This window comes from Equus przewalskii, chromosome 10, assembly GCF_037783145.1.
Source record: "Equus przewalskii isolate Varuska chromosome 10, EquPr2, whole genome shotgun sequence".
In the NCBI taxonomy this organism is placed as follows: Eukaryota; Metazoa; Chordata; class Mammalia; order Perissodactyla; family Equidae; genus Equus; species Equus przewalskii.
This window is the reverse complement of record NC_091840.1, coordinates 31,275,234-31,301,854: the sequence shown is the minus strand read 5'-3', so window position 1 is coordinate 31,301,854 and position 26,621 is coordinate 31,275,234. Positions and strand designations below refer to the sequence as shown.

General features: G+C 49.1%; 1 protein-coding gene across 1 annotated transcript; it reads left to right on the top strand.

Annotated features, from left to right (window-relative positions):
- The first annotated feature begins 299 nt into the window (after window positions 1–299).
- Window positions 300–21,013, top strand: LOC103544306 (E3 ubiquitin/ISG15 ligase TRIM25-like). Its single transcript, XM_070560777.1, has 9 exons — window positions 300–1,404; window positions 5,327–5,422; window positions 8,208–8,441; window positions 10,464–10,635; window positions 12,228–12,293; window positions 14,698–14,724; window positions 15,062–15,130; window positions 15,210–15,308; window positions 16,271–21,013. The coding sequence occupies exons 1-9, from the start codon at window positions 784–786 to the stop codon at window positions 16,798–16,800; spliced, it is 1,914 nt and encodes a 637-aa protein (XP_070416878.1). The 5' UTR covers window positions 300–783; the 3' UTR covers window positions 16,801–21,013.
- Window positions 21,014–26,621: the final 5,608 nt, after the last annotated feature.

Below are 26,621 nucleotides of genomic sequence, written 5' to 3'. Positions count from 1 at the left end.
TAATGCCAACATTATTTTTTGAGTGCATGTGTGTATAAATGCAAGTGTGTATGCTGAGAGAAAACCTTTGTTAAACCGGAATGTCTCCAAACCGCAGCGAAGTAGAAATGGAGAAAAAAAGCCTGTTATATGGGGGTATGGAAAGAAATCACCAAGTTTAGGGATAAGTATGTGATTATGGACTCCCGTCTATAGAGATCAGGGATCATATGCCAATACGCCAGAGCCCAGGACCAGGAAACAGGAAGGAAGGATTTAAAAAATAAGAGAAAGTTCGTCGTTTAACTGTTGCTCCGGTTATTTGATAAGGCGGGTCCTGATATGACAGCCTGGCCCGCGGGGGCGGTGGGACGTCTCCGGTCTGGCTGAGTTCTCCGAAGGAAGGGACTTGCTGCAGGCGCCTTAGTGAGGAAGCCGGGCTGGATCCTGCCTCTGACCCCGGGGATCCAGGGTTCTCCACCCGACGCGTCAGTTTCCTCATCCGCAGAGACACCCTAGGAAGCCTCCTGGGGGTCGGAGGATCATCTGAAACCGTGCTCAGCGCCCCGTTAGTTCGACTCGGACCGCAGAACCTTGGCTCCCCGGGTACCCTGACAGGCCCGCCCCACCCCCTCGCCCATCCTTCCCCCGCCCCGGCCCGCCCCTTGCCCTCACGTGACTTCCTGAAAAGCCGTGGGGATCTGCCCTTCTCAAGCTCGGTTTCGTTTCCTGGCGACCCGGGTCGACAGTGCAGCAGTCGCGGCCGTGGTTCCAGCGCGTCCCCTCGTTCGCCCCAGGAGAACCATGACGGAGCTGTTTACCCTGGCCGAGGAGCTGTCGTGCTCCATCTGCCTGGAGCCCTTCAAGGAGCCGGTCACCACCCCGTGCGGCCACAACTTCTGCGGGGCGTGCCTGGACGAGACATGGGCCTCCCTGGGTGCGCCGTACCGGTGCCCGCAGTGCCGCGCCGTCTACCAGGCACGGCCGCAGCTGCGCAAGAACACGGTGCTGTGCGCGGTGGTGGAGCAGTTCCTGCAGGTCGAGCTGGCTCGGGAGGCGCTCCCCGATGGCTGTACGCCGCCCGCCAGCGCCGCCGCCCCCGCCGAGACCCCCGCCAAGCCCCCCGCCCCGGCTGCCGAGGTGGCCTGCGACCACTGCCTGAAGGAGGCCGCCGTCAAGACGTGCCTCGTGTGCATGGCCTCCTTCTGCCAGGAGCACCTGCAGCCGCACCTCGACAGCCCAGCCTTCCGGGACCACCCGCTGCAGCCGCCCATCGGAGACCTGATACGCCGCAAGTGCCCCCAGCACAACCGGCTGCGGGACTTCTTCTGCCCAGAGCACGGCGAGTGCATCTGCCACATCTGCCTGGTGGAGCACAAGAGCTGCTCGCCTGCGCCCCTGAGCCAGGCCAGCGCCGACCTGGAGGTAGGGGTGGTGGGTGAGGGCGCAGAGGGGCAGCCTGGGCCTGCTGGGCCTGCTGGGTTGTGCCACTCTGGCATGCCGGCATACCCTGGATCGCCTGGGTTCCTCGCTGGGCCAGGAACGTCCCCGATGTCACAGTAGAAAGGGGCTGGGAGAACATACAGCACTGCTCTCTGCCGCGTGGCCCATCCCCACCCTCTACTCCCCATTTTGCGGAGGGGACCAGCAAAGACACAGATGATGCTTGCCTTAAGCCTGGTACTTGTCTGATGGTGGTTGGTAGAGGGTTTTGAACGTCGACTATGAGCCCTGGAGGTTCATGCCTCTGTTCCCTCATTAAAACCTGGCAGCACATGAGGTGGGTATAATTAGTTCCATTTAGCAGTTGAAGAAATGGAGGTCCAGAGCTAAGCCAGTAAGAGGCCATGTGGGCACTGGGACCCCAGCTGGTTCCACTCCAGTTTGCGTTTCTCCCCATGGACCAGCCTGCTGTCCGAGTGTGCAGAGTCCAGAGCATGGGACATTCCTGGAGGTTTGAGGTCACGTGAGCAAAAGCCTGTGGTCAGCTGGAAGGTTGCAGTGACCAGAGAGGATGGTGAGGAGAGGGAGGGTCGGCAGAGTCCCCAGAATCCCTGGATGTGACCCCAGGTGGAGACGAACTCTTGCACCATAGAGGCCTCCTTCCTGGCAGTGCGACTTGAGCCCAGGATGTGGCCCCTGGGTCCGAGTGGTCATCAGCCAAGCAGGGAGGTTGGACCAGCAGGATTGCTAAGGGGCCTTCCGGGTCTGTGATGATCGGAGTGGTTTGGGGGATCGGAATTTCCCTGTGGGCCCAAGGCAGAGGCTGGAAAGGTGTAATCAGACTGCGTTTGCTCTGTCAGTCTAGGCTCCTAAGCGTGGCCTGATTTCCTTTCGTTCTTGCAGCAATGTCAGGGAGAACAAGGGCTGTCCTTGTGTTGTCAAAGGAAATGTTGGGCCTGCAGGAGGTTTGCAGTGGCGCCAGGACGAGGATGCAGGCCCTGCTCCCGTCTGGCCATAGCCCTTCCCCAGCCTGGTCTGAGCTGGGTTCCTCTGGACTTGTTCCCCGAGTCTCAGGAGCCAGACCTCCAGGTATGGCCTGAAAGGTCACCTCTGAGACACAACAGAGTTGACATCAGGTGCAGCCACCTGGGTCTCCCCCGTCACCGGGCAGAACTTGCCTGGCCTTTGGAGCCAGGAGCCCCGCTCTGCCTCACATCAGCCTGTGGTTTAGGGCAAGTGATGGCAGTTCTCTGAGCCTTGGCTTCCTCATCTGTGAAATGAGGTTAATGACGTGCCCTGCCCTCCTCCAAGGTGGTTGGGAGCCTCTGGAGGGATGAGCTGTGTGGTGAGTGTTCCGTGTCAGGCCCAGTGTGAGGCAGCGTGGCTGGTCGACCCGGGCTCCGAGCAGAGCTGGATGTTGAGGCCTGGGTTTGAATTCTGGCTCTGCTTCCTAGCTGGGACATCCTGAAAGCGGGTGACAGTAGTCCCTATCTCAGAAGGTATGGGCAGGATTAGATGAGGCATCTATAGACAGCGTAGGCAGCAAACACTCCATAAGAACCGCCACCGTCATTTCTGCTACTCAGGCCCAGGGGAGAGGACAGCTTTCTGGGCGGAGTAGGTCAGGCTGCCCAGGTCTTCTTTGCCTCAGCCCCTGAGGACCAGGGCAGCCTAGCTTCCGCCGAAAGGCCCTTCTAGGAGTTCTTATCCATGGAGACAGAAGGCAAGTGTGGGCAGGAGGGCCCTTCTCGGCCTGGCCCGGAGCCTCCACTCTTTTTCAGCCTCCAGGGCCGGGAGCCTGCAGTCGGTGCCCAGTTTATTTGTGTGCCCTATACACTTGGCTTTTTAATCCTCGTCTTCCCCTGCCATCTCTCCCCATTGTCCTGCCCGAGTCCTTTAACTGGTCTCCTTTGCCAACCCTGCTGCTGCTCACTGCTGGTGGCAGAGCCAGGTCCAGCTGTGCAGAGCCCTGGCCGGGGGCAGCCAGCATGTCTCGGCCCCTGGTGCGGGGTGGACTCAGGACTCTTGTGCCTCCCACGTGGAGGACCGAAGTCCCCAGTCCATGAAGGATCCTCAGACTTTAAAAAGTTCTCTACCGTTGATTGAGAGATTGTCATGTCTGTCGAAGTCCTGAAGTCCTCGGGCCACTTTCCTTTTGTCTGGAGCTCTGAGGGCCCCTCCCTACCATAAGGGGACTGTCCTGTGCATTTGATTCGTGGTGGGTAAAATCTTTTGAAACTAGGGTTCAGGGGGGCATTGCTAACAGTGACTCTTGGAGGTGCAACAGTTCTCAGCCCCCGGGTGTTCTGGAGTCTCTTCCAGCTCTGAGACCTTCGAGGCTGGATCTGCATGGGCCTAGCCTTCCGCCTTTGACCCACAGTTTATTTTGGCTACTATTAAGCGGCTGGGTCAAGGGCATTGTCACAGAGGTCAAATCTGAAACATACTCTGTGACTTGGGCCTTTGGGGTGTGGTTAGTGTGTCCTTAGTTTCTGTTTCCCGCCCTACATGTGACTGTCACTGAGTTGTTCAAACCCAGAGTCAAGGTCAGGTTCAGCCCTGAATGCTCGAGTGGAGTGGGAGAGGCAGGAAAGTGGAGGGGAGGGCCACAGTATGTTGAGTCAGCTAGTTAGGGGAAGTACAAGTTTTTTTTCTAGAAATTTCCAGCATTCTCAGTTGGGACCTGTGTCTGTAATTGTAAGGCCAGGCTCTGGTAACACGAGTTAATAGTGATGTGACCCCGGGCAAGCCACCGAATTGCTCTGTACCTCAGTGTCCTCATCTGTAAGGGTGGGGGCCTCCTGCCTCCTGTGTTGTCCTCAGCCTTAAATAAGTTAATCCATGGAAAGCGTTAGAGTGATGGCTATAGTAAGTCCATGATAAACACTGGCTCTATTCTTATGGTGCTGGTGATTTTCCTTCCCTTTTCTAAGTGCCAGTATTCCATGAGCGGGGGGTAGGACACTCAGCTGTTGATTATGAAAATGTATAGGAATTCTGTGAGGCCTCGGATGATATCCTCTTCCTTCCTGCATCATTTACCCTTGTTTCTGGAGGCGACTAGGGGCCTAGAGCTTCTGAATCACTTTGATTCAGTTTCAGGGATTGAGCTGACTGGGGGCTGTTCTACCGCTGGCTCTTCCTTGTCCGAGGGTGCAGCTCATGGAGGTACCCACCTGTGGGGCTTACCGAGTGAGCCATGGACTCTGATTTTTTTCCCTCCGCTTCCTGGCTTCTGGAATCGGCAGATGGCCCTGGGAGAGCATCCCAGATGCTCGGCTTATCTCCCTGGGTTGGCTTCTCCCGGATCTTGGCTCTCATCTTCCCTGCTTCGTTTGCACTCCATTATATCTTAGCAGATGTCCCCTCCAGTATTTTGTTTGCTTTCTGGTTGTTTGCAGTGGAGGAGTTGGTTGGAATGACCTCATCTGTCATTACTGAAGCAGCTGTCCCAGCCTGTTCTGTCTCTGTGTGAGCTTGGCCACTTTGCTGTCCTCCTTTCCTCAGTTTCATCATCTGTAAAATGGGTCCTAGTGAAGAAGCTCATATTAGCAGCGAGCATTCAGTTTGTCCTTACCAAGATCCGGGCACTGGGCCGAGGACTTGCATTTTCAGTTCATCCTCCTGCTAGGCCTATGAGGTGTTTCTTGGCCAAAGGAACTGAGCTGAGAGATAGCTGCACAGCGAAAAATCAGAACTGGAACTCTGGTCTGTCCTGCTCCAAATCCTGTGACTTCTTTCCTGTCCCCCTGACAGGATGGAAGGAGGCAGTCAATACGAGAACACTTTCAAAAGCTCCAGGCAGGCGGTGGAAACACCTGTGGGATAGATTCAGGGGACGGTCCCTGGTGTTGGGTGGGGACTGGGCGAGGTGCTGTCTCATCCTAATTTGTTTGCTCCACAGAACAAGCTGAAGCATAAGTTGACTGTCATGTACGGTCAGATCAATGGTGCATCGAGAGCGCTGGAGGATGTGAGAGCCAGGCAGCAGGATGTGCGGGTGAGTGACAGGGCTCTACCGGCAGCCCGGCCTTGGAGGCCTCCAGGCAGGACAGTCTCAGCTTTGACCTCCACAAGGCTGTGTCAGGTCCGCTTGCAAGTGTCAGAATGAAACGTGAACCTTGCGAAACGTACAAAAAACTGTGTGCACAGGAGAGAGCCTTCACAGACCCAAACTGAAAACTGCAAGCAGGCCCAACTTTTAGGGGCGGTGGGGGGGGTCATTAAAAATTACAGTTAAAGTTAAAAAGTAGTAATATAAAAAGTGGTTAGGTTTAAGTGGGAGAAAAACGGGAAGCGGAAGTGTATGCTCACTAGAGTGCCTCTATTTCTAAAAAGGAAGTGTATTAGTTTTCTAGGGCTATCGTGACAATTTACCACAAAGTCGGTTTACAACAACAGAAATGTGTTTGCTCACCGTTCTGGAGGCCACCAGTCCAAAACCAGAGCATCGAGGGGGCCATGCTCTCCCCGAAAGTTCTAGGGAAGAATCCTTGCTTGCCTCTTGCAGCTGGCAGTCCTTGGCTTGTGGCTGCATCACTCCGGTCTCTGCCGCCATCTTCACACGGCCTCCTCCTCCCTGTGTCGTCTCCCTTCTCTCTCTAAGAAGGACACTTGTCATTGGATTTAGGGTACCCAGGATGATCTCATCTCAAGGTTCCTGCCTTAGTTACATCTGTGAGGACTTTTGCTAGGTAAGGTCACATTCACAGGTTCTGGAATGTGGACTTATCCTTTTGGGCCACCATTCAATCCATTACAGGAAGTACAGGAAAAACGACTGGAAGCAAGTATAGTAAAAGGCTAGTAGTGCAAGTGTTGGAGAGGCAGGATTAGGCTGTTTTTTTCCCTCTAGTTTCACAGTTTTTAGAAGATTACGTTGCTTTTTTACGGAAAGAGGATTTGTGTTTTCATATTGTGTCCTGGAGCTGCAGTGTCCAGCTTTATGTGGCAGCCGTGGCCTCATTAGGTGAGATCTGGGTGAGGATGCCAGCTCTGTCACACCCTAGTCTGTAACACTTTGATCTGGTGCCGGGTATCTGAACCTTAGTTTTTCTTTTTGCACAACGGAATCACAACTACTTTCTGAAGGTGCCCTAGAGGCTAAATGAAAGGATGCAAATGAAAGTCCCTGTATGGTTGGGGGCAGCTAACAAAGATACCCCCGAAGGTCAGAGGCTAAAAGAAGATAGAAGTTTATTTTGCTCACTGTGACAGCTCAAGGCCAGACATGAGCACCCCGGACTGGTGGGCCGGCTCTGCTCCCCGTGATCATTCAGGGATTCAGGGTCTTTCCTTTGTATTGCCCCACTACTCCATAGAGGGTTTGCCTCATCTCTCTGGTTGAAGCTGGGTCACCATGACATCTTTGTTCCAGCCTGTGAGAAGGGGGACAGGGAAGAAGTGTGTTGCACATATCGCTTCTGCTCCCACTGCACTGGGGACAGCGTGCCACATGACCAAGCCTAGCTGCAGAGGATGCTGGGCAATGTAGTCTGTGGCTGGGCAGCCACCTGCCCGTCTAAACTCCAGGGGTGGTCTGTCACTGAAAGGAAGAAGAGGAGAACACTCAGGGACATTGGCTGTCCCACTGGACGTGGCAGAGCAAAAGTTGGGTAAAGAAATAATTGAACGCCATTCTCCTGCATACGGCCCCTCTCCTGTGTGTTTCTCTCTGTTGTATTTGGTTTTGAGCTATTGAGGTTACCCAACCTGTAAAGGGAGACTAACTCCTGGAGCAGTGCCGTCCAATAGCAAGATCATGTGAGACTCATGTGTAGCTCTAAGCACATTTGGTTCACACGTGTAATTAATTCTAATAATACATTTTAACTCAGTGTATCCAAAATGCTACCATTTCAACATATGACCAATAAAGGGGCACTAATGAGATATTTTATGTTCCTTTTTTTGTACTAAGTCTTTGAAAGCCAATGTGTATTTCACACTTAGAGCACTTCTTACTTTGGACTAGCCATATTTCAGGTACTTTGTCGCCACATGTAGCAGGTGGCTGTGGTATTGGACAGTACGGTTTTAGAGGATGATATTCTCTAGAAATTTTCTAGAACAGCTTTATACTCTTTCTTTAAAAAAAATTACCAATTTACTGCTTCCCAGCTTAAGAAACCAAATATCACCAAGGCAGTTAAAGCCCCCACTTTGCTTCTCCTTTTATATCCCCCTTCCTCTCTTCCAGAAGGGACCACTATCCTGAATTCATTTGTTTATTCCCATGTGTTTCTTTATCCTTTTATTCTGTATGTATGCATTCCTTTAGTAATGCATTCATTTAGTAATAAATACTGCTCTTCTGTTTCTTTCTAATCTTTATAAATAGAGCATGACACTGTGCGTCTTCTACAAGTCATTTTTCCCTCATGGAAATTTATCCCAGTTCATTAATTTTCATTTCTCTTTAATATCCCATCCCGTGGGTAACTTTCAGCCTATGTATCCAGGCTCCTGTTGGTAGACAGTCCAGTTGTTTTCAGAGTTTTGCCAATTCACACGATGCTGCCATGAGCATTCTTTTGTGTGTCTCTGGTGCAGGTGTCTGAGAATTTTTCTAGAATATATTCCTAGCTCTAGCTGTTGGGTCATAGGTACTGAGCACTCTCACATTCACCAGATATTGCCAAATTGCTCCCCAAAGTGGTTGTGCCCATTTGCACTCCCATGAAGTCCAGGAAAGAGCTCATGCTGCTCCACATCTTGCCACCGTGGTCCTGCAGGCTTCGCTTCCTCCCAGTCTGATGGATGCCCTCTTGTTTTGGCCCTTTTAGGAGGCTACACAGAGGAGGATGGAGCAGCTTAGCCAAGAATACATGGAAATGAAAGCTCTGATTGATGCCTCGGAGGCTAATTCGACACGAAAGATAAAGGAAGAGGAGAAGAGGGTCAGCAGCAAGTTTGACCACATCTACCAGGTCCTCCTCAAGAAGAAGAGTGAGATCCAGAATCTGAAGGAGGAGACTGAACTTGCCCTGAATAAGGGGGACGAGTTTGAGTTTCTGGAGGTGGGTCTTGATGAGGGCGTTGTTGAATGCTCTTTCTGCCTGGCATTCTGATGTTGAGTATAGGTGCAGTGGGGCTCTCCAGGAGTTGGGGCTGTAAGAGATCGTTGTAAGCATCCCTGAGACACACACTGTATTAGTTTTCTCTGCTGCTTGACAGCTTACCACAAACGTAGTGGCTTAGAAGAACATCCACTTATGATCCCATATTTTCTGTGGCTCATGAGTCTTGTCGTCTTAGGGTCTCACAAGGCTGCAATCTGCGTGTCGGCTGGGCTAGTGGGCTACGTTCCTTTTGGAACTGAGGGATGTCTTCCGAGCTCACATGATGTTGATAGAATTCAGTTCCTTGTGGTTGCAGGACTGAGGTCCCAGTGTTTTGCTGGCTGTTAGCTGGGGTCCACTCTCAGTTCCTGGGGGCTGCCACACTTCCTTGTCATGTGTCCCTCTCTCAACTTGGCAGCTTACTACTTCAAAGCCAGTGGAGAGTTTCTACCTCCAGGAAGGTCCAGACTCTCCTTTAAGGGGTTCTCCCTGACTAAGTCAGGCCCACTGGGATAATCACCTTTCTGGTTAACTCAAAACCGCCAGGTTCAGGATCTTAATTACATCTGCAGCATTCCTTCAATTTTGCCACATAAGCTAACCTAATCTAAGGAGTGAATCCTATCCTATTCATGGTCCTGCCCATCCCCAAGGGGAGAGGATTATGTAGGCAGTGTACCCAGGCAGGGGGGCACCGTGGGAATATTGGGAGCCATCTTAGAATGTTGCCTACTACGTATGCCTCCACCCACTTCTACCCATCGTCCTCCGCAAGGCCCCCTGAAGTGTCTTTCTAGAGCACAGACCCCCTGCCCTTTGTGGCTTCATGTTCCTTAAGGTGGCTCACAAGGTCCTTGGTGACCAGGCCTTGCCTTTGCCAGCAGCCTCATCTCTTGCCACCCAGCCCCGGCCCGTGCTGTAATCACAGGCACTCACCATTCCTCAGACTCAACAGGCATTGCATGGGAATGCCACGGCCGACCTTCACTGCCTAGGGAATCCTGTCCTTTTTCTGGGGCAACTCCAGTTTCCCTGTCTTCCTTGGGTCCCATTGTTCTGCCATTACTGTGGTCCAGAGCATGTTACACTACAGCCTCTGCTATAGCACTAGACAACATCTCATCTTGCTTGATTTCTCATCCTTTCGGGCAGGGCCCATCCCTTCTTACCGCCCTTCTTCCTGCTGGCATGTCCAGCGTGAAGCAGAGTGCCTGGCATGCAGTGGGTGTTCCAGTGAGCCCATCAATTGGGTGACATGCTGTGACACCTCCAAGGTCCATAATCCTTGTTCACATCATGGGGAAGGTATAGGAGTGAGAAGGGAGCCTTCTCTTCTCCCTGCTCAGACTTCTATCCATGACTGGGCTGGGTGGCAATCAGTTTCCTCTAACGTGCTCATTCCTGTTTGTGCAGTGGCTGCACCAAGCTCTCTGAGAAGGATTCAGGCCCATGTGTGGGCCTCTTGATACTGTCTGACCTGATGTTGTCTCAAGGTTGGGGCTTTTAGTCAGACCATCCCTCTCTGTCAGATGTGCCCCAGCCGCATCCCTTGAGGCATCCTTGAACACTCAGAACATGTGTTCAGAGCTGGTCCTCGAGGGTTGGAGACGGTCCTGCGTCCCCCAGACTTTTTCAGCCACAGCTGGAGGAGAGGAAAGAGCATTATCTATGGGGGTCGGGGCGACTTGTGTCCCAACTTTGTCTGTGACACTAACTGGTAGCGTTCCTGGCAGGACACTTGTCATTTCTTGACTTCAGTTTCCCCGTCTGTCTGGTGAGTGACTTCCAGGGCCCTTCCCGCTCCAGATCACTGTGTCTGAAAGTGGCACTTTAACCCCGGGACCTCTGGTCTGTAATTTGAGAAGGCTGATTGGACTTAGCGCCCTTGGGCACAGGGAAGCTCCTCCCGCAGTTCATGAGACCTGAGCCCTGGCCCTGGCTTCACCAGAGTTCCCTGCCCAACTCCCTGGATTGTTCCAGAAAGCGGCAAAACTGCAAGGAGTCTCAACGAAGCCAGTCTACGTCCCCAAGGTGGAGCTGAATCAGGAGCTGATCAAGGGCGTCTGCCAGGGCACCTTAGACCTCAAAAACGAGCTGAAGCGGTATATCCAACAGTCCCAGGACAAGAAGCCCCATGAGCCCCCTGTCTCAGGTAACCACTGGGCCCCCTGAGATGGGATGAGTCCCTTGGGGGCTCTGGGCTAGGGGGAGGGTCATGATCTGGAGCAGTGGGGCTTGAGTTCAAGGGTCCTGGGTCATCTGCCCTTCCTCTGGGGGGACGTGGGGAGTCTCTGCTTCATCCTGAGATTGTCGCGGTCCTTCCTAAATCATTTCTGGGGGCTGGATCTTATGCTGGGCCTTTCTGGATGGGCTTGTTTAGCTGTGATCTTGCGGCCGACTCAGATGGGTCTTGAATGGAAGCTGGGTTGTCGGGGTATTTGGTGGGGGAGTGGCTAGTTTTGGCATCAGAGAAACCTAGAACTTCTCCTTCCATCTGTTTTCCTTCCCCTCCTATCCAATCCATCCCCCAATTTTGCTTCTTAAATATCTGCTGACCAGGTCCCTGGTCCCATATCAGCCAGCACCGGCCTGCTCTCCGTTGCCATCACCTGTGGCAGCTTCCTAAATAGTCCCTCTGCATCCACTGCTGCAGCCCTAGAGAGCTTTTCAGGATACAAATCTGACCTCCTGGGACCTTGTCGCCCTCACCCCTTTCAGGGAATTTCCACTGCTCTTAGATTACAGACCAGACTCTTGACCTTGACCTACAAGTCCCTGCCTCAGGCCCTGTCTGTCTCTCCAGCCCTGAAGTGCCACCTCCTGCCATGCATCTCTCTGCATTCAGTTCCTCAGACATGCTAATCTTTCTGCCATAGGGCCTTTGTATGTGCCCTTCGTGCTGTCTGGAAAGCTCATACACCACCGTCTTCACAAGTTAACTCCTCTCATCCTTTGAAGATCTGTTAAAACATTACATTTCTCAGCCAACCTCCCCTGTCACTCTTCTCGTTCCCCTGACTAGGTCCCAGGATCTTCATCACCCCTTCGGCCCCTTTGTAAATCTGTCATTTTACTCTTCCTTGCCGATCCTGTCTGTCTCCCCATCGAATTGTGATCTTTGTTGGGCAGGCGCTGGAGCAGTTTCCCATTGAACACTCTCTCCACGGTGCCTAGCACCGAGCCTGGCTCATAGCGAACCTTTGCTGTGGAGTCCAGGGGGTGCGCTTGAGTTTCAGCTCGGCAAGCCGAGTGTCCTTGCCAAAGGGCTTCTGAAACAGGTGTGCGTGGCTCTGCTGTGGAGTGTGAAGCTGTTGGTAGATTAGCCACACATACTTGTTTTCCTGTTGCACCAGCGATCCCTAGTCAGGGGGCAGGGGGAGAGAGAACACCAGAGGGAAGGGAACTAGCACTACACGCCAGGCGTCTGATCCCAGCTCCCTCGAGCGAGGGGAATCATCCCCACCATATGCTGGAAGAAACGGAAGCACAGCGAGCGTTCAGAGCTCCTGGAGCTGGGTGCTGGTGGAGACTCAGCCCTGGCTACGTTTTAAGCCAGAGAGGAGAGGGACCATCCCAAGCTGGTCCTTCTCTTTTCCTGTTTCTAGTTCTTGTAAATGAATGGATGGGGAAGGTCAGTGGAAATGACTGTCTTTGCCAATCCTCTACCTGCCCGCCTGTGGCAAAGCTGGCTCTGACGGTTGCTTTGAAGGAACTGAATAACCTGACCCCATCTTTTTTGCACAGGGGACCCTGGAGAGCATGGTGGAGTGTTCCCATCCAAAACCTCACGCCCTGTGAAGAAGGTCCCAAGTAAGTAACACCACCGCTGTCCCTGTCGCAACAGCATGGCTGTGAGTGGCTGGTCCTCTGGCTGACACAGGCGTCGCATACCTCCAGAGGGGCACACCCATCCCAAGTCACCTTAGGTGCCCAGGTGCTTCTGGAGAGAAGTGTGGCTACAAGACCCCCTTGAGGACAAGTTGAAGGGGCTGTTGCAGGAGCTCCCCTGGGGCCCTGACGGGTCCGGCCCATCAGCATTAGATATGCGGGCTGTCTGGAGCAGCAGGATCATCCAAGCTGGCTGTCTTGAGAAATACTTAGGACACCCAAGTTCTAGCCCTGGGCAGAGCCTCCTGGAGGAGACGGATGGTGGTCCCGGAGCAGCGGAGGCTACACCGAGCTGGCAGCTCAGAGCTGCCCCGTCTTCAGCTGTAATGTGCTCTTGTTGTTAAGTGCTCCCCGACCTGCTTTTCACTATTGCCCTCTTGTCGCCTTACTCCCTGAGCCACGTTAGACTCTTTTTTTCTGATTGCCCCTGCCCATGAAATTTTAATGCCACACTTATGTGTATATCTGTTTGTGTACTGTGCTTTTATACATAAAAAGAGTAAGACTTCCCCCTCTCCCCCCGAGAATCAATTCTTGTCCCCTGAGGGGCTGTGTCACCTTGTTGAGAAGGCACCTGGTCCTCAGTTTCCTCATCTGTCAAATTTGGACATTAACGGTATCAACTGTGCGGGATGATTGTGAGTGACATTTACAACGGACACTGATTGTGACAGCTCTTTAAAGACCCTAACTGTGCCCCGGAACTCTTGGCTGTTGCTGCTTCCCTGAAAAGTCCGTGTGCACCGAAGAGTGATGCCCACAGCGCTGGGTGTTGGGGGGTGAGAGAACTCTGGGCTTGTTTGTGTGGTCGGTTGTGTCTGTGTTTGGGTTGTCTTTGGCAGACAGGTGTGTGGAGTCCATCCCTGGAGCAGAGTCAAGGGCTGGGATGCAGATGGAGAGGGAGCCCGTAGCTGAGCTGGAAAATGTAGAAAGACACTTTGTAGGAAGAGGGAAGCGGAAGAGTAGGTGAAAAACACTGTAGGCCTGTGTCCTTTTCAAGCCACACGCCCCTGAGAGCTCCCTTGCTCCCGCGCCAGACCACAGGCTCCAGCCTTAGCCCGCGGGAGCTGTGGATGCTGCCACCAGGCGGAGATGGGGAAATAGGCAAGGAGGGGTGGACTAGTCACAGTGTAGATGAGACTTCTAAGGCTTGTGATGATCGGGGAGGGGGCCCTGTGCCCTAGGCCGGCCTTGCAGCCTGGAGGCCCTCCAAGATGCTGGTCCAATGAGGGTGGGCAGGAGAGGAGTGGAGGGTGAGGAAATGAGGGAAAAGTGAGGACAAATGGGCCAGGTGGGGTGAGGGAGGGTCTGTTGGGGACAGGAGGAGAGAGTGGGCTAGTCTGTAATGTAAAGTCTCCTGCAGGCGGGCAGGGGTAAGATCCCAAACCCCCTCTTGATGCCAGTGGCGGGGAAGGTGGCCGAGTGAACCCAAAATGTAGCCCACTTCAACTCGAGTCTGCATCGGAGTCACCTGGGGAGCTCGTAACACAGATTGCTGGGCCCGCCCCAAATGTTCACATTCAGCTGGTGTGGGGTGGGGCCTGAGAATTTGCATTTCCCACGGGTTCCCAGGTGATGGAGATGCTGCTGGTTTGGGGACCACACTTTGAGAACCACTGTTTTAGCTAAACTCAGTTCCCATCCCTGCACACTCTAGAGAGTTTGTAAAGACCATTGTGATACGTGGCCAGCATGTTTTTTTGCTGACTCTCCGTTTGTCTTTTTTACGTCTTTTCTTTTGTGGAGGTATGATTCACTCACAGTAAAATGCACAGATCTTAAATGTACAGTTAGAGAAACTTTGACAAATGCAGACGTGTGTGTTACCATTACTTCCGAAAATTTCTTCATGCTCCTTATTAGTCAGTCTCTTCCGCCACAACCACTGATGTGTTTCCTTTGTTTTTTGATTGGCCCTGACTTCACACCTGTTGCCAATCTTCCTCTTGTTTTTTTTTTTGTTTTCCCCTCCCCAAAGCCCCAGGACATAGTTGTGTATCCTAGTTGTAGGTCATTTGAATTCTTCTATGTGGGACACCACAGCATGGATTGATGAGTGGTGCATAGGTCTGCGGCCAGGATCTGAACCTTGGGCCACGAGAGCAGAGCACGCAAACTTAACCACTCTGCCACGGGGCCAGCCCTGATGTGGGTTTTTGTTACCGTAGATTCATTTGCTTGTTGGCCCCTAATATTTTTCAAGTTAAAACATCCTACCTTTATTTTTAGGGGTAGAATTCATGCAAATGATTGTTATTACGGTGTTTTGAAAGTTTCCTTGCGTTGTGCTTTAAAATATCTTAATTCTGAAAATTTTCTTTTTCAGAAGACGACAAGAAAACCAAGAAACCTGGTAAGTTGCACGTTTCTGCATCTGTTGTTTCTTGAGACTGCCTGAGCACAGAACTCAGAGCCAGCAGGGACAGCTGACCTGTCTTGTCAAGGGTCTGTGACGGGGCCTGCGTTCTATGAGTGTGTTCTGGAAGAGCGGACAGGCCTGAGGTTGGAGGAGAGGACAAGTATGAGGCAATCAGATGACTTTGGCCCTGTCTGGATGCACATGTGTTGTCCCAGTTGTCTGGGTGTGTTTGTGGAAGTGGCTCTTGAAAATCAGCTTGGAAGGGAGCAGAGGCCATCAGGTCCATTCTGTGTCACGTCCCCAATTCATGTTTCTCCTTTTTCATTTCCAGCCCCACCCAGCAAAATTTCCTTTGGAGCCCCGGAACAGACAATGGAGTCAAAACAATCTGGTCCAGAGGGTGAGTTATTGTGAGCAAGGGGAAGTAGGGTGTCCACTCTGAGTTTGTTCTGGAAACCACTCTGTGTTTTCTCACTCAGCTGGAGCCAAAACCACCACCCCACAGGCGAACTCGGTGTCTCTCAAGGCCAAGGTGCTGGAGGCCTTTCTAGCCAAGTCCAGATCTGAGCTCCTGGAGTGTGAGTACTTCGGCTCTGGCGAGCGGTCCTGCTGGCTCTCGGTCTCTCCTGCGTGGCTCTGCCCAGCTCCTCGCTCTTGCCTCTGTCCAGCGTGGTCAGCCTCTCCCTTGTCAGCTGCTCGCCTGTCCTCTGCTATGTTGCACCCTTGCTTTCTCCCTTCTGTCAGCACCTGCCTTCCTTCACCTCCCGTCGTAGGCAGCCTAGATTCCATAATCAGTTCTTTAAATCCTCGTCTGGCTGTCCATTCTGGCTCAACCCCAGCTCTGCTTGAACCCAGTTCATCCTTTTCTCTGGATGAACTGGAGCCAGCGGCTGTGCCCCGGATATCACTGGGCATCCCACTGCTGGTCCTCCTGCTCTGGTTTTCCTGTCGACCCCCCTGCCATTCGAAAACCTTCCCTCTTGCTGAAACCTCAGCCCTCTTCCGGTGCTCCCCAGCATCCTCTGCTTCACAGAGAAGAGAAACGCTCTGGGAGGGGACTCCCTCATCCTCTTAGTTATTGTCATCTCACTTGATTCTATACCCTCTTCCTCCTGCCCTCGCTGTCCTGTCTCCCAAGGTCAGTACCTTGGCCAGGAGTCTGGCTCTCATTCTTCCTGCTGTCTCTGGAATTTTACACTCTCAGTTAGGCCTCAGTTATGGATGTATGGATAGATGGGTTGATGTATGGGTGGATACATGGATGGATGCACAGATGGATGGATAGATGGATGGATAGATGTGTGGATAGATGGATGGACAGATGGATGCGTGCATGGATGAATACATGGGTGAATAGATAGATGGATGGATAGATGGGTGAATAGATAAATAGATGGATGGATGGATGGATGGATGGATGCATATGTGGATGGATGGATGGATAAAAGAAATGAGTATATACTACCAGTTGGGGAAAGTTTTAAAAGTGAGAGTACTTTGAGCACCTAGTAATTGATTCCTTGGGGTAATGCTTTCTTAGATGCTGTTAGAGTCATCCTGGACTACAACACCGCCCACAGCAAGGTGGCTCTGTCAGAGAACTACACCGTAGCTTCTGTGGCTGACGTACCCCAGAGCTACCGGCCCCATCCTCAGAGGTTCATGTACTGCTCTCAGGTGCTGGGCTTGCACTGCTACAAGAAAGGGATCCACTACTGGGAGGTTGAGCTGCAGAAGAACAACTTCTGTGGGGTGGGCATCTGCTATGGCAGCATGCAACGGCAGGGCCCTGAGAGCCGGCTCGGCCGCAACAGCTCCTCCTGGTGCGTGGAGTGGTTCAACACCAAGATCTCTGCCTGGCACAACAATGTGGAGAAAACCCTCCCCCCCACCAAGGCCACGCGGGTTGGTGTGCTTCTCAACTGTGACCACGGCTTTGTCATTTTCTTTGCTGTCACTGACAAGGTCCACCTGATGTATAAGTATAAGGTGGACTTTACCGAAGCTCTGTACCCAGCTTTTTGGGTGTTCTCTGCAGGTGCCACGCTGTCCGTCTGCTCCTCCAAGTAGGCGGGCCATGGACAATGTCTCTGGCTGACTACCAGTGGAGTGCCCAAGACTCTAGTGAAAATGCTGCAGGTGGAGCTCTCTCGGAGGACTTCCCTGAGAGTCCCTAAGTTGAAAGGATGGGAGGGGAGTGGGTGGCAGGTGGGAGGGTGGGGAGATGGGATAGAGGAGGGATTTGGCCAAGGCAAGGGGTGGGGTGGCAGTGATTGTGTTGTGGGTGAGGAAGCATTTCTACCTCCCGGCGCCCATCAGGGCAGGGGGACCTCCTCCCTCTTGTTTTGGTAGCTCTCCAGGCTGCTGGGCAGCTGGATGGGGCTTTTGGGGACAAGTCCTTACTGCCCCTTTCCTCCTGGAGAAATCTGTAGCCACTGCAGGATCTTCTTGCGTCCCTTGGTGTATGTCCGGTGGCTCTCCGGAGTGGCCTTCAGATTTTCGTGTTTTGATTACTCTCTATAGGGCTATTGAACTCTATAGATTTTTTAAAATTCCACAGTCATGGGATTTCAATGTTAGTCAGCCCCCACTACCCACGTGTCGGGCGTAGGGTGAGCGCTCAGACTCCTGGTTATTTTCGGTGCTTGAGGGAAACCACCACAGCAGACCCCCTCCCAGACCAGACTCTCCCCCAGAAGCGTGTCCTCCTCCACTGGAAGGCAGGCCTGCTTCCCTGGTCTCCTGCACCCCTCATCACCCCAGTCGATGGTTTTGAAAGGTTTAGTCGAACAGGAACCTTTTCAGCCTAAGGCTTCAAAGCATGATCTGAATCAGCCAGTGCTGAATTTGCGATTCGAGGTCAAGGTGACCCAGGTCCCGTGTGGACGGAAACCCTTCCCACTCCCCAGTGTCGTGAAAGGCATATCCGTAGCCATCCTCTGGCTGCAGCTCTGGAGCCTGGCGGGAGGCCTCTTCCCATAGCCTAGGCTTTGGGGCAAGGAAGTCCTCAGGGCAAGAGGGACGCTGACTTAGTTTGATGGAATTGTGGTGATTTTGCTCTTATTAGAGTGTCTTGCTTTCTTAATGATAACCGTCCTCGGTGACAGCCCCTCCTCCCCAGGATTGTGAGATGCTGGACTGGCTGGTTAGATACCACTGTGGCCAACACAGTGGAGTGACAGCTAAGCCCAACATCAGAACCCTGTTATCATGCAGAAAGTCCGTGTATACCTGCCTTAGGGACAATCCTAGGTCACCTGCTGGGATGACAACCTATGACCAAAAGGGCCTTCTAGCAGATCTCATGGGAAATAGCAACATTCCTGTTCATCCTTGGCCACGCACTGCAGACCCAGCACTGGCCCTTGCATGGGTCCGTCACCGGCTCTAGCCGCTTCTGCTCTCTTCCTTGTCTGAGGCAGTTCCAGATGGGGGATTGACCAGGCTAGGGCTCAGGAAGACTTTAAAGACCAGGGAGGGAACAAGCCACAGGGCTCAAGCACAAGGGGCTATTTTTCCTGCAGTGTTTCTGTGCAGTGAGAATAACCCCAGTCCACTAATGGCAGGAGTGAATGGACCGCTGGAATTTCCCAAGCTCCTCATATCCTGATATTGTCAGCATGTAAGTGGTAGAAAGTCCAAAGTGGTAGAAATTTTACCTCTTGTGGTGAAATGAGTCCAGCTCTGGGCTTTCCAAGAGGAGAGCTCAGGTCAGGCTCCTTGTGATATGCAAAGGAGGTCATCACTGGGGAAGGAAGGTGGACCCCAGACCTTCTCACATGGACTTTCGAGAACGTAACACATCTCTGGCCTTGTGCTGGAATTCCAGGGCACGCCAGTCAGTCCAGGAGCTCTTGGCCTTCCTGGCAGATGTGTTGATATGTGTCTTCTCCCAAGGACTTCCACTTCCTTGGGAGAGAGATCATCTCTGTAGGGAAGACATCCCTGCAAGAGCCGAAATGTGGTTCTTTAAAGTTTTCTTCCTTTGTTACTGGGAAGAGAATTTCTTTGGGGATTTTCTCTGCTTTTGGAGATGATGAAAAGCAACTTCATTGATCTTCTGAAAGAAAAAGCTGTCTGAAGGCACTTTATACTTGGGAAACAGCCGGGCTTAGAGGAGGAGAGTGCCAACGACTTATCCTCGGGTCGTGCCGCGGCTCTCTTCTGCACAAGTAGGGGCCACAGAGAGGCCTCTTGCCTGGTGAACACACAGCTCAGGATGGGGAAGACTCCTCCTTCTGTTTATGAGAGGCAGGTAGGTGATCCAAGCCGAGCTCTGTGACGGGCGCTTTGGAGATGTCAATCTAGGAGCGCACCTTGCGTCTCCAGCCTTACATTCCCTGGCCTTGCAGGGCTGCTGAGTCCTAGAGTGGCAGGAGCCTTTGTATCCCTCTGATTTCTCATTTTGCAGAATATGTCAGATGGGGAGGTATTGGATGACTCTGCTCACTGCTCTCCCCATCCCATCGTGGAGGAGATGCCTCCTGGAGTGTGTGAGGGATCAACCCTGAACCCTGGGGGTGTGTTAGAAATTCCCAGAAACAGAAACATAAAAATACTCTCCAGGTATTAGGGACTATCCTAGTCACTCTGACGTGATAAACCCAAGGTCAGGGTCAAGTTTTTGTGTTATTTAAGACTTCTTGGTTGGGTCCCCTGTTTTAATTACTCTGAAATGGATCTGTAATCTGTAACTAATACTGACATGGTATCTCTTACCTATTCAGCACCACCCCCCCCCCCCCCATTGATTTTAATTAGTTAGGAGTATTTGAGCTGTTATTCCTTCCGCTTATTTTGTTAGATTTGGTTCTTTAGGAGATAATCAGGGCTGTGGACACGAACCTTTGGAATCCCACGAGAAATACCAGGGCGAGGCTGATGACATGCCTTAGAAGCCTTGAATGTAATCAAGTGGCGCTTGGTGTTCTCTCTGGCATCGCAGTGCGTGTAGAAAATGGTACTGATCTGTATGCTGGAGTCAGCCAGTGAGGTGCCCACCGTGGGAGGCTGCTGGCCAGGGCCTCTGGAAGCTCACCCCCAGGGAGTTGAGATTTCAGCGTGCCTATAGCCCATGTGAAGACTGCCGTGGGTGCAGCACCCCCTTGGGAAGCTTTTGATAAAGAATTCTCAGAATGATAGGATGTCCTTCTGGGCTTTGCTTCAGGATAATCTGAGGATGAGCGGTATGGAGAAGGGCAGGCGATATGCGTGAAAGGGTAAGCCACATGCAGATAATCAGCGAGACACTGATGGGAATGTGCGGGTTCATTATATTATTCTTCCTACTGCTGATTATACTTGAGCGTTTCTATAATAAAGATTTTTAAAAATGAAACAAAAAACCCGCCAAGGCCAGCAATGGGCCCTGTCCAGTGGATTTTATTGCTGTTGAATAGGGGTAGGAGTTACAGGAGGTGTGGACTTGAGGTTGTTGTAGAATAAAGAACTCGACCAGCCTTTGTGCTGGGTCCTGGTGGGGAGATGCTAAATTCTTGGAATTTCCCAAGTAATAGGGGTGTCTGTTATTCATGAGCCCCTGGATCACACTTGAGTTTAGGCCAAGAGGTGAGATGACTCAGGATTGGGGCTGGTCACAGAAAGACCAGCCACGAAATTGGAGGGTTGGGACTCTGAGCCAGCCTGACCACCAGGAAGGAGAGAGGGACTAGAAATTGAATCGAATCCTGTGGCCAGAGAGTCAGTCAGTTATGCCTAAGTAACCGAAACCCCGACTAAAATCTCTGGACCCTGAGGCTCCACTGAACGCACTGAGGAGCCAGGAAGGTGATGCACCCTGGTTCCGCAGGGAGAGAGTGTGGAAGCTCTGCATTTCACTCCCTCCTAGACCTCACTCTATGTCTGTCCGTTTGGCTGGTCTGATTTGTATCCTTTATAATAAAACTGTAATCATAAATATAGTGCTTTTCTGAGCTCTGTGATTCTAGTGAATTACTGAACCTGAGGAGGGTCATGTGCTATAGATTGAATGTCTGTGTTGCTTCAAAATTCAAATGTTGAAACCTAACCCTGAATGTGAGGGTGTTCAAGGTGATCAGGGAGGTGATAAAGTCCTACAGTTGGAGCCTCGTGAATGAGATTAGTGCTCTTTTGAAAGAGACACCACAGAGCTCCCTCACCCTTTCTGCCGTGTGAGGACAGAGCAAGAAGTCAACTGCCTATGAACCAGGAAGCAGGTCCTCACCAGATACCGAATCTGCCAACACCTGGATCTTGGACTTCCAGCTTCCAGAACTGTGAGAAATAAATGTTTGTTGCCTAAGCCACCCAGTTTATGGCATTTTTGTTATAGCAGCCCAAACAGACTAAGACATCATGGGAACCTTCAGGGTTTGTAGCCAGTTGGTCAGAAGTGTGGGTAACCTGGGGACCCCTGAAGTGTGGCTGGTGTCTTGAGTGAGTGCAGTCTTGTTGGGACTGTGACCCTTTAGCCTGTGGAGCCTAATGCTAACTCCAGGTGGTTAGCAGCAAAATTGCATTGCAGTACGCCAGTTAGTCTTAGAATAGAGGTGGTGGAACGTGCAAACTTCGGATGAGCCCTTCTTGATCAACCTGTCAGAATAAAACACACTGTTCTTAAAAGGAACTCCCAAGTTTCTTCTCTCTGGTGTCAAATCCCCAGGGTTTAAAATTCTGGGTTTTGTTCTCTCTCATCCCTACCCCTTCTTGTGATTTCTTCTTCCTTACTTTCACTGTACCCAGAAAAATACTCAGTATGTCAGTTACAGACTTGTCCTCCCATTCATTCAGAGATGCCACTTAAACTGTCTCTTCTGTTTCAATAAAAAGTTCAAGATGGTAACTTGCAAGTCCTCAGTAAAGCACAGCAAGGCTGTGAGTGCTTGTGTGTGTGTGTGGCGGGGGTGGGGGGGGTGGGGGGTGGGGCTAATTTTAAAGTCACTTGTGCTCTTCTGGAGTGATCCATTCGTAATATTGGATTCTCTCATGGGTCTTACATCTCTCATCTTGCCTGTTCCCAGGTGGTCTTGAAATGCCTTTGCATCTTAAATAATAGATGGATCCCCAGCCTTTATTTACCTTGGTGTCATAGCTTGCCTTCATTTTACTGTGGAACAGTCTTAATATGGAAACTATGAGAAGGCTCTAAGAAAGTGGGTCTAGGAGTGAAGGGGAAGAGAAGAAGAGTAATAAGAAAGGCTCATTGAAGGGGTAATTTGGGACATTGACATTTAATTATAATGTGTCTTGGTGTGGGTCACTTTGGATTCCTCTTATTGGGAGTTCCCTGAGATTCCTGGATCTGGATGGATGTTTACTTTACTAGCTTAGGAAAGTTTTTAGCCACTATGCCTTCAAACATGATTTCTGCCCCTTTTTCTCTCTTCTCCTTCTGAGACCCTCTATAATGTGAATGCTAGTCCATTTGATATTGTCTCATAAGCCCCTCATGTCATCTTCACTTTTTTCATTCTTTTCTCTTTTTGCTGCTCTGATTGAGTGAGTTACATTGCTTTGTCTTCAAGTGGACTGATCTTTTCTTCTGCTTTATGTAGTCTGCTATTGAACCCCTCTAGTGTACTTCTCAGTTCAGTTATTTCATTCTTCAGCTCTGTATCTTCTATTTGGTACTTTCTTATGTTTTCCATCTCTTGTTGAAGTTCTCACTGTGTTGATCCATTCTTCTCTCCAGTTTGGTGAGCATCTTTATGACCATTACTTTGAAGTCTTTATCAGGTATATTACTTGTCTCCATTACATCAAGTTTTTTTTCCTGAGGTTTATCTTGTTCTTTCAGTTGGAACATATTCCTTTGTTTCTTTATTTTGCTTGACTCTCTGTGATACCACTTACATCCATGGATGGATCATCCAGACAGAAATTCAATAAGCAAACATCAGCCTTAAATGACACATTAGACCAGGTGGGCTTAACAGATATATACAGAACATTCTGTCCAAAAGTAGCAGAATATACATTTTCCTCAAGCGTGCATGGCACACTTTCCAAGGTGGATCATATACTAGGCCACAAAATAAGTCTTAATAAATTTAAGAGGGTTGAAATCATATCAAGCATTTTTCTGACCACAATGATATGAAACTAGAAATTGAATATGAATATGAAATATGAAGACAACTGGAAAATTCACAAATATATGGAGATTAAACAACATGATACTGAACGACCAATGGATCAAAGAAGAAATTGAAAGAGAAATAATAAAAATACCTTGAGACAAATGAAAATGGAAATATAACATAAAATTTGTAAGATGCAGCAAAAGCAATTCTAAGAGGGAAGCTCATAGTGATGAATGTCTGCTTCAAGAAACAAGCCTGAAATGAACAACCTAACTTTACGCCTCAAGGAACTAGAAGAAGAACAAACAAAGCCCAATGTTAGTGGAAGGAAGGAAACAACAGACAGTAGAACAGAAATAAGTGAAATAGAGACTAAAAAGACAATAGAGAAGATCAATGAAACTAAGAGCTGGTTCTTTGAAAATATAAACAAAATTGATAAATCTTTTGCCAGCTCATCAAGAAAAAAGAGAGAGGACTCAAATAAATAAAATCAGAAATGAAAGAGGAGATGTCATAACTGATACCACAGAAATACAAATGATCTTAAGAGACTACTATGAACAATTATACACCAACAATTTGGGCAACCTAGAAGAAAAGGATAAATTCCTAGAAACATACACCCTGCCAAGACTGAATTATAAAGAAATAGAAAATCTGAATAGACAAGTTACTAGTAAGAAGATGGCATCAGTAATCAAAAACCTCCCAACAAACAAATTCCAGGACCAGAGAGCTTCACTGGTGAATTCTACCAAACATTCAATGAAGAATTAATACCAATCCTTCTCAAACTCTTCCAAAAAAGAAGAGGAGGGAATTCTTCCAAACTCATTTTATGAGGCCAGCATTACTCTGATACCAAAATCAGACAAGGATGCCACAAGAAAAAAAATTACAGGCCAATATCCCTGATGAACATAAATGTAAAAATCCTCCACAAAATATTAGCAAACTGAATTCAACAATACATTAAAAATATCCTACACCATGATCAATTGAGATTTATTCCAGGGATGGAAGATGGTTCAACATCTGCAAATAAGTCAATGTGATACATTACAGTAATAAAATGAAGGATAAAAATTATATGATCATCTCACTAGATGCAGAAAAAGCATTTGACAAAATTCAACATCCATTTATGATAAAAACTCAACAAGGTGAGTACAGAGGAGGCATATCTCAACATAATTAAGGCTATATATGATAAGCCCAGAGTTAACATGATAGTCAACAGTGAAAAGTTGAAATCATTTCCTTTAAGGTCAGGACCCAAACAAGGACGCCTATTCTGGCCACTTTTTTTTTTTTTTTTTGAGGAAGATCAGCCCTGAGCTAACATCTGCTGCCAATCCTCCTCTTTTTGCTGAGAAGACTGGCCCTGAGTTAACATCCATGCCCATCTTCCTCTACTTTATATGTGGGACGCCTACCACAGCATGGTTTGGCAAGCAATGCCGTGTCTGCACCTGGGATCTGAACCTGCAAACCCCAGGCCGCCAAAGCTGAACATGCACACTTAACTGCTGCGCCACCAGGCTGGCCGTCTGGCCACTTTTATTCAACATAATATTGGAAGTCCTAGCCAGAGCAATTAGGCAAGGAAAAGAAATAAAAGTCTTCCCAATTGGAAAGGAAGAAGTAAAACTGTTGCTATTTGCAGATGACATCATATTTATATATAGAAAACCCTAAATACACCATCAAAAAACTGATAAAACTAATAACTTCAGTAAAGTTACAGGGCACAAAATCAATACACAAAAATCAGTCACATTTCTTTTTTTTTTTAAGATTGCTACCTGAGCTAACATCTGTTGCCAATTTTTTTCTTCTTCTTCTCCTCCCCAAAGCCCCCCAGTACATAGTTGTATATAGTTGTAGGTCCTTCTGGTTGTGCTATGTGGGATGCCACCTTAGCATGCCCTGATGAGTGGTGCCAGGTCTACACCCAAGATCTGAACTGGGGAAATCCTAGGCTGCTGAAGCAGAGTGCACAAACTTAACCACTTGGCCATGGGATTGGCCCCTCTTTTTTTTTTTTTTTTTAAGTGAGGAAGCTTGGCCCTGAGCTAACATCTGTTGCCAATTCCTCTTTTTATTCTCCCCAAAGCCCCCAATACATAGTTGTATATCATAGTTGTAGGTCATTCTAGTTCTTCTATGTGGAATGCCACCACAACATGGCTCGATGAGCAGTGTGTAGTTTCATGGATCTGAACCAGTGAACCCCAAGCTGCCAAAGCAGAGTGCATGAACTTAACCACTTAGCCATGGGGCCAGCACTTGGCTGCATTTCTATACGCTAATAATGAAGTAAGAGAAAAATAAATTAAGAAAAAAATCCCATTTACAATTACATCAAAACAAATAAAATACCTAGGATTAAATTTAACCAAGGAGGTGAAAGACCTGTATATTAAAAAATACAAGACATTAATGAAAGAAATTGAAGAAGATGGAAAGATATTTTGTGCTCTTGGATTGGAAGGATCAATATTGTTAAATTGTCCATCTTACCCAAAGCAATCTACAGATTCAATGTGATCCCTATCAATATTCCAATGGCATTTTTCAAGGAAATAAAACAAAAAAGAGCTAAAATTTGTATGGAACTATAAAAAACCATGAATAGCTAAAGCAATCTTGAGAAAGAAGAATAAAGCTGGAGGCACCACACTCTGGGATGTCAAACTATTTTACAAAGCTTAGTAATTAAAACCATGTGGTATTGGCATAAAAACAGACACATAAATCAATGGAATAGAATAGAAAGCCCAGAAATAAACCCATGTATATATGGTAAATTAATTTATGACAAAGGAGCCAAGAGTGTACAATGGGGAAAGAACAATTGCTTCAATAAATGGAATTAGGAAAACTGGACAGCCACATGCCAAAGAATGAAACTTGACCACTATTTCAGGTCACACCCTAAAATTAACTCAAAATGGATTAAAGACTTGAATGAAAGACCTGAAACCATAAAACTCATAAAAAGAAAACATAGGTAGTAATCTCCTTAACGTAGGTTTGGTGATGATTTTTTGACTGTGACATCCAAAGCAAAAGCAACAAAAACAAAAATAAGTGGGACTACATCCAACTGAAAACCTTCTGCACAGCAAAGGAAACTATCAACAAAATGAAAGGGCAGCCTACTGAATGGGAGAAAATATTTTCAATTCATATATCTGATAAAGGACTAATAACCAAAATATATAAAGAACTCATACAACTCAATAGCAAAAAACCAATTTGATTGAAAAATGGGCAGAAGATCTGAAGAGACATTTTTTCAAAGAAGGCATACAGATGGCCAACAGTCACATGAAAAGATGCTCAACATCAGTAATCATCAGGGAAATGCAAATCGAAATCACCATGAGATATCGTCTCATACCTGTTAGAATGGCTATTATTAAAAAGACAAGAAATAAGTGTGGAGAGGTTGTAGAGAAAAGGGAACGCTTGTGCACTGTTAGTGGGAGTGTAAATTGGTGCATCCACTATGCAAAACAGTATGGAAGTTCCTCAAAAAATTAAAAATAAAACTACCATATGATCCAGCAATTCCACTGCTGGATATTTATTTGAATAGAATGAAAAGACTAACTTGAGAAGATATATGCACCCCCATGTTCATTGCAGCATTATTTACAATAGCCAGGATATGGAAACAACCTAAATGTCCATTGATGGATAAAAGCATAAAGAAAATGTGGTATACCTATATACATGAAATCTTGCCATTTGTGACAACATGGATGGACCTCGAGGGCATTATATTAAATGAAATGTCAGACAAAGACATATACAATA